General features: G+C 35.7%; 1 protein-coding gene across 1 annotated transcript; it reads left to right on the top strand.

The window, feature by feature from the left end:
* Positions 1 to 2585: 2585 nt before the first annotated feature.
* LOC133857122 (serine/threonine-protein kinase PBL34-like) lies at positions 2586 to 6849 on the top strand. Its single transcript, XM_062292253.1, has 6 exons — positions 2586 to 2997; positions 3803 to 4122; positions 4226 to 4361; positions 4884 to 5017; positions 5098 to 5221; positions 6031 to 6849. Exons 1-6 carry the CDS (start codon positions 2877 to 2879, stop codon positions 6480 to 6482), a joined length of 1287 nt encoding a protein of 428 aa, XP_062148237.1. The 5' UTR covers positions 2586 to 2876; the 3' UTR covers positions 6483 to 6849.
* Positions 6850 to 8252: the final 1403 nt, after the last annotated feature.

Below are 8252 nucleotides of genomic sequence, written 5' to 3'. Positions count from 1 at the left end.
CTCGACTGAGTCCGACATCGAATGGCCCACGCTACTAGTAAAGCTGCAATGGTGACCTATCCATACAATCAAAGCCAAGTTTGACTGGGCGAGTGTTGAACATAAAAATATATCATACGCATGAGTTGTTTTTTTTTTTTTGGGAAAAATATACTTTAACCCCCAAGTTATCACCCATTTTGCAATTACACCTCCAAACTTTAAAAAGTGACATCGAGGCCCTACATATTACCATCGCGTATCAAATTAGACACTTTTGCATTCTTCTCGCCAAAATACCCTTAAATTATTAAAAAATAAATTAAAATAATGTAAAAAAAAAAAACCATTTGAAAAAATAAAAAAAATAAAATACAAGTGCTAATACAAAAAGGGCCACCTCGATCTTTTTAGTATTTTTTTTAAGCACATTTACTCAAAAGAGACGGATTTGGCAATTTTAGCCAATTCTCTCTCTCTCTCTCTCTCTCTCTCTCTCTCTCTCTCTCTCTATATGTATATATATATTACTCAATACTATAGTTCATTTCTTTTAGTAGTGCATCATGCTACCTCCTACAATATGCCATACTTTTTGGAAATGAAAATGGTGCACCGGTTGGATACTATGAACGTTAATCCTAATTGCGTAATTGTAAGGCAAATTAGTGATTGGCATGGGGTGGAAACAGGAGCAAATCCACTAAAACTTTTTATTGGTTCATATTCTTGCTCTCACAATAATGCCATTAGATCCTGGAATATTATTCTATTTTTATCTCCTACTATTTATTTAGTATTTCTTTTTGCGATTCAGAGCGTAAACACATCAGTTCTCAAGATCTTATTGGGTGGATTTTTTATTTTCTCCCTTTATTCGGTGGGGGACATCACATCCGTACTCTCTCCAATCTTTCAAATAATTGCTTTTATGGTATACTACTATTGGAATTCTTGACGTTGAGACTCTTGAGAGAGAGAGAGAGAGAGAGATCACTAGCAAAAATATGTACATGTTCTATTTTTGGATATATTATTATGCATTTATCTTGTACTCACTATTATATATATTACGGAAAAAAATACACTTTAGTTCCTTCTACTAATATTACTTTAGTACTTGTATAATCAAATTTTAAAAAGTGCCGTATGGATCTTTCAAATTATCTCTCTATTAAAAATAACCTACTTTGTTAGCAATTGGCGTCAAAATGAACAAAAAAAGTAGCCATGCGCATGCTTCACACATGACTATTTTTTATTCGTTCTTACCAAAATGCTCTTAAAATTATTGTAAATAAATAAAAAATTGAGTTCAGTAACTCACCCTAGCCTATGAAAGTGGTTCGACCACCCTCATTTTCTATTTTGGGAGTAATTCAATCATCTCCACAAAGTATGAGGGTGGTTTGAACACCTTCCATTTAAATGTTAGGGTGGTTTGACCGCCCCTTTTTACATTTTGGGAGTGGTTCAATAACTCATTTTGCATTTTAGGTTGTCAAACTACCATACACACCTTTTTACATTTTGAGAGTAGCTGAACCACCCCCACAGCCACGACTGTGAGGGTGGTTTAACCAAGCTCTCTAGTTTTTTTTGTTTTTTTTTTCACCTTGTTTTTTAAAAATTGAAATTTTAGTTTTGTTTATTTTTAGTTTATTTATTTTTTAAGGATTTAATTAAAGGGATTTTTATTAAAAAAAAAATAGTGACTTGTTGTGCACTTAATTACTTTTCTGTCAATCTATTTGGACGTCTATTGCTAATGCAATAGCTTATTTGTAACGGGGTAATAATTTGAGAGAGCTAAATGTCACTTTTTAAAGTTAAATAATATAAGTACAAAAATAATGATACTTCGAGAAGATAGAATGGATTTTTCCCTTATGTTTATAGGTTAATGTCTAATAAATTCATGAGTCAACACGTGATTAGAAATCAGTCGTTTACTGTTTAAAAATCAAACTTTACTGCTTAAGTTTGTTGCGGATTTGAAATCAACCATTCCGTGATTTTTCCATCAATTTTCCTAACGTCTAATAGAGCCGGCCACCCCATGGTAGCACCCCTCTTTTTTTTTTTCTTTTTTTTTTAAAAAAAAAAAAAAAAAAATTGTATTATTTTATTATTTTTATATAATTTTTTAACGATTTTAATTTTTTTTTTAATTTTTTTTATATAGTCAGACGTTAATATTTAGACAAAAAATGTAACAAATGCATCAAACGGGTTTTTACCCCTAACTCAGGTACCATTTATGAAACAAATAAAAACTCAGATACTAAATTTAAAAAAGCCTAAAATTTATGTATCAATAGAGTATTTAACCCTTTATATTATATCATAATGTTTTTTTTAAAAGAATTATATTATTTAATAGATTGTCTTACAATTTAACAATACGACAAAAAAAATTAATTGTTGAATTAACACATTAAAAAAAAAAAAAATGACTGATTTTTACAGTACCACGTATGTATTGTAGTGGTATAGTAGTGGAATGTCAATCAACTAAAAAGGCAATACTCTTTTATAAAAGAAAAACCAAAAGAAAATACCAAAGGAAAGCATTAACAAACAAGCTTGGAATGTGATTGATGGGTTGAGAGAGAAAGAGACCCATTCCATCCCCCACACAAAAAAGTGGTGGGAAAAAAGTTCTTTTTGTACGCACTGCGATGATGGCGATGAAGATGCCTGAAATCTCCAACAGGAGCAGCAACAACAACAACAACAATAACACTTCCTCTCTCTCTCTTTCTCTTTTACTCACCTCTTTCCCTTGGCCTTGTCTCTTCTCTTCCCCCACCACCATGGTCGATTCTCTACTCTCCCACACCCTTCTCATATCTCATGCATTTATCCATGAATGGTAGAGAAGCAGCAAACGAGTTATGGAGAAGAAGTGCGGTTGCTGGTCTGTGCTGAAACGCGGCGTTAGAGGTGCCTGCAAGTCCTCTGCTTCTAAAGACTCTGCCAACACTATCCCTCGTACTAGTCTTGTTTATGACGCAGGTGCATACACATATATATGTCTGTTTTATAAAATGGAACTGGCTTTATTTTTGATTTTTTAAGCGACGAGATTTTATATAATTTTGTCTCAGAAATGCTCCAGGTGTGCCTTCATATGGGTCTCCTCTGTTTTTGTTTTCTGTGAGACACACACTCAAACTCTCTCTCTCTCGTCAATTTCTCCAATTTCTCAAACTATTCGTCATAGCTCTATGGTATTTGGATTTGAAAGGCTATTATACTCACTTCCCATGTTTCCTATTAACCATGAAAAATTTGGAGTTCAAAATAATTTGTTAAGATTCCTCTTATGAACTGTTGAATCATGATGTATTTTTGAACTAGACAACAGATCTCAGATTTGGTTTCTCCTAATGAGTCCATCAAGGTCATTTTCCTGAGTACTAGGTACCAGAAAATGCGATTTTTCTTGTTCTGTCTGAGTGTGACAGTTGAAATTCAACTGGTTTTTCTTCTGATAGCTGCATAATTCTGTTCTTTGGATCGTACAAATCCGCGTTGCTTTATTTTTGTGAAAACTAGTTAATCCTAATGAGATACCAAGGAAGTTCATGCCACTTGATATCTCACCGAATTCCCAATTTTTGCAAAATTTGAGTTCTCATGCTTCCAGTCCAGTCAAGATGTTGATGGTAATACTTTATTTCTGCAAAATTCACCTCCAGATGTTATTTGTGAACCAATCAAAGTTCAAATTGAGCTAAATTGACATCTATTGTGTGATTTGTCTATGAGAGGGTTGTTATCAAAGCAGAGCTTTTCACACTTGTTCTGTCAAATGCAGCAACTGAAACACGATATCTAAATGCTAGCAACAGAGAACTCTGTCCTCCCAATGAAGCTCACCTATCCTCAGATAATCCTGAGCCACCACCATCGGAAAGTGAAGCTCCTCGCCAGCTCCTCCAATTTACTTTTCAGGAACTGAAAGCTGCGACCGGGAATTTCAGACCCGACAGTATTCTTGGAGAGGGTGGATTTGGGTATGTTTTCAAAGGATGGATTGAGGAAAATGGGACAGCACCAGCAAAGCCCGGGACAGGAATTACGGTTGCAGTTAAAAGCTTGAAGCTGGATGGTCTTCAGGGCCATAGAGAATGGGTGGTTAGTAGAATATATGCTTTGGGTTAGTAGATTGATGTCAAAAAGATGTTTTCAGTGAGATGCTGGAAATTGGGACTGTAACCACGACATTTCCTTAATGCAGGCTGAGGTGGACTTTCTTGGACAGCTTCACCATCCTAATCTTGTCAAACTTATTGGGTACTGCAGTGAAGCTGATCAACGGCTGCTTGTTTATGAATTTATGACGCGTGGAAGTCTTGAAAACCATCTTTTTAAAAGTGAGTGTAGCTATTATTGTGCAACTGATCTTGCTAAACTTTTATATTGTGTTGTTTATTCTGAAAAACTGCCATCAGAGTGTTGCTTGGGATCACTGTTTTTTAAAATTTTAGTTAAAGGAATCTGCCTTCTTAAGATGTAAGTGATGTTGTTACAAGTAAATTTTAGCATCAAACATATAATTTGTTCTTCTTTCTCCAATATCTGCTTTCCCTCTTCCTTCTCCAGTTTCTCTTCCTAATTCTTATAGCTGAATATGTCATACGTTGAATGAATCCTACAAGGGTTCCCATGTTCAAAAGATATTTCTTTAGGAGTATAAGCCCTACAGGTATGTTGTAAGTTCTTACACAATTCATCAAGATTATACATTGATGGATGGTTAAATTGAGCACAATGCCTTAGATTTAACTTCTTTATTTTATTTTCTCTAGCCTCTTTTTAACTTGTATTCTTTGCATGATCATGCACTGTCAAATTGTCGTATTAAACAATTGCTAATTTTGTCAAAAAATTTGAAGGGACCATACCTCTTCCATGGTCCAATAGGATTAAGATTGCAATTGGCGCAGCGAAAGGACTTGCGTTCCTCCATAATGGTCCAGAACCAGTCATATATAGAGACTTCAAGACATCCAACATATTGCTTGATTCGGTATATGAATATGATATTAGTGAATGATCAAATTTAGATTTTTGTTGAACTGAGCTGTTAACAGGTTTTATCTTCTATAGGAATATAATGCAAAGCTTTCAGATTTTGGTCTAGCCAAAGCTGGGCCTCAGGGGGATAAAACGCACGTTTCTACCAGGGTCGTTGGGACTTATGGTTATGCTGCTCCAGAATATGTAATGACAGGTAAGAACAAGTTCAAATATATATATGTTCTAGCTTTAATGAATTTAATCATTAATTGTAAGAAAACTTAATAGCGAGGTATAGTGATATTAGAACTTGTCCTTGGCTTAATAACAAAAATAGCGTTGAGATATTTGAACTTGTTAAATGCTCAAACTTGTTGAAGCGTCAGTTTCAAGCATCTTTATGAGGCATTCGGATACCACATAATTAAAGACGATTTACACACTGAAGTTGGTGATAAGACATTGTCTAATATCTACAATCACTGATATATTCACTAATTAGGTTTACTGACTTCATCAGAATCCTCAATGAGCTGAATTCTAATGTCAAAAGTAAATAGTCTCACTTAAAAAGCTACAAAAAGCTAAGACAGTGGAACATTTATTTGAAGTGAATTTCAGCTTTTGTTTTTAGACCCCTCTACTTTTGTAACAAACAGCAAGGGCCTGTTCCTTCCCAGGCTAATTGTAGGATGACTTGATTATCTTGTGCTAGTGATCACATTACAAGGTCAGATAAGACAGTAAAGATTTATTTGAAGTCATTCCAATCAAATTCATTAAATTAGAATTTTCATATTGATTTGATAATGATGTTATTTAGCATTAACAATCTAGTTAGTTGGTCGCCCAACCAACACCAAAAACTTTCAAAAATTCAAGTTTGATGCAGTTCAGATGCTTGGAAACTGATGCTTCATGTCCTTGGCATACAAGCGAGTTATCATTTATGCTTGTGTTTCTTGTACCATAAGAAGTTTCAGATCTGACCTTTTATACAATTTTTGGATCTTCTTTCCCCAGGACACTTGACATCCAAAAGTGACGTTTACAGCTTTGGAGTTGTGCTACTTGAGATTTTAACAGGCAGAAGATCTATGGACAAAAAACGCCCAAGTGGGCAGCAAAACCTCGTTGCATGGGCTCGGCAATTTCTACTTGACAAGCGAAAGCTTGACCTACTAGTGGATCACCGCTTGGAACGGCACTACTCCATTAAAGGGGTGCAGAAAGTCTCTCAATTAGCTTACAACTGCCTTAGTAAGGACCCGAAATCCCGCCCCACAATGGATGAAGTTGTTAGGGTTCTGACTACATTGCAAGATCTTAACGACCTTGCCATTTTATCTTGCCATTCTCGTTTACCTCAACAAGGGAGACGCAAGAAGAAAGATGGAACTCCACAGCTCACCTACAACCAATCCAGGAGCATCAGAGATTCCCCACTGAATACTGGCAGGCAGCATTGTAGATGATTGGCAGTCACTTCTCTTTGATTGGCTCAACTATTTGATAAAACAAAAGGTTTGGATGCCAACTCTTTCCACTGGGAAATTGTCAGAAGAATATATTTCAAGCTTGTATTAAGTTTTGGGTGTCTGAAACTTGCCAGAGCAGCAGGGTCAACGGAAGAGGAAGGTACATCAGTTTCCTTTTCATAAACCCTGACATTAGAGAACTAACCATCAATTCAGAACATTCCTCACGATTTGCCTGTGTTGTAATTGAGCTATATCTTGTAATTAGATAAAACCTCTCATTTCCAAGATTGTTATTTGGAACTACCTGATTTTTCCAACTGCTTTGAGTTGTGGAAATTGCATTTTTCTATATATTTTTCTACTTGCAATTTTCTTTATTTCTAAATTATGTATATATGAGGGCATAGTGTAGGTTCTGGGTGTCCCATCCAACCTCAGCATCTATCCAGATCATGTCCAGGACAAGCCACCAACAATTAAGTTTCCAGCAAAAATTCAGAGCAAATACTCCCTACCCAATCCCATAGGTTTAAGCTTTTGGATTTAAGTGCGGTGCTATCGTGCTATATTAAGGCCTGGCATATAGATTATTTGGGTGTTTATTTCCCTAACATTATATGCAAATTAAAGCATAAGTATCTATGGTACTCATTTTGCCTTCACATGTTTTTTGATGTCAGATTAGATTAGGATCATGTTTAGCTTTGACTTGGTCCATGTATGTATAATTTCTAGAAAGGATATTTCTCCAGTTGCAGTTAAAAACTCTATAAAGTATGCTGGCAAAGAGGAAGCCTTTGCATCTTTTAGCAGAATAAGAGCAGTCAGGTGTTTTTTTTAGCTTTCTGTCTTTCCAGGGAAGAAGCGACATGTATTCTTTTGATAGATTCACCAGTCACTACAAGTCTACAACCCTAGTTAAGTTAAGTTATGTTAAGTGTAAATTATGAAAATGCATGTTACTTTTAAAAGCCAGCAAGGATTACGTTTGATGGACATGTCACTTTTGACTTCCTTTATTACTGGCGGGCAACATGAATTATAGCCACCCAGTTCCTCACTTGAGAGTGTCGACGTCGTTTTTCTATTGTCCTTGTGCAAGGAAACAACAAATTAAGGGTCTCCTTACCTCAAACCAAAGCCTCGGGATCCACATTTGTAGGAACTAAAGCTAGGAGCCTAGGATTATCCGTCCCATTAGGTAAAGTAATTCTATCTAAATTTAATTTAGCTGAAGTTTTTTATATTTCTCTCTCTCTTTCTTCTTTCTTTTTTCTTTTTTCTTTTTTTGGGGGGGGGGGGGGGGGGGGGGGGGGGGGGGGGAAACAGAAAAAAAAAAAAAAAAAAAATTAGCTGAAGGCTTTTCACATGCACTCCACATCAGATTTTTTATTTTTTATTTTTTTATTTTATATATATATATATATATATATATATATATATATATATATATATATATATATATATATATATATTTTCTTAAATATCCTTTATTGGTCAAGAATGGAAGGCTGCGTTACTCGAGCAAGTGCTTGCGACTACGCTGCAAGATCGAAGAGCGCCAAATCCTGCTTGGGGCCTAGCTCATCGATCATTGCCACGCTGGGCAACGAATTGGTGTCAGCCAAGATTGGCAAGCTGTGCTGCTCGAGCAAGCGCTTGCAACGCCGCTTTGAGATCTGGTCGACGAAGAGTACCAAAAGATACTTCGGGTCCAACTTGTCAATCATTGCCATGCCGGCCAATAATGCATCGGCGTCGGTT

Source organism: Alnus glutinosa, chromosome 14 (assembly GCF_958979055.1).
Source record: "Alnus glutinosa chromosome 14, dhAlnGlut1.1, whole genome shotgun sequence".
Classification (NCBI taxonomy): Eukaryota; Viridiplantae; Streptophyta; class Magnoliopsida; order Fagales; family Betulaceae; genus Alnus; species Alnus glutinosa.
The sequence above is the reverse complement of the archived record's forward strand: the minus strand, read 5'-3'. Positions and strand labels throughout refer to the sequence as shown.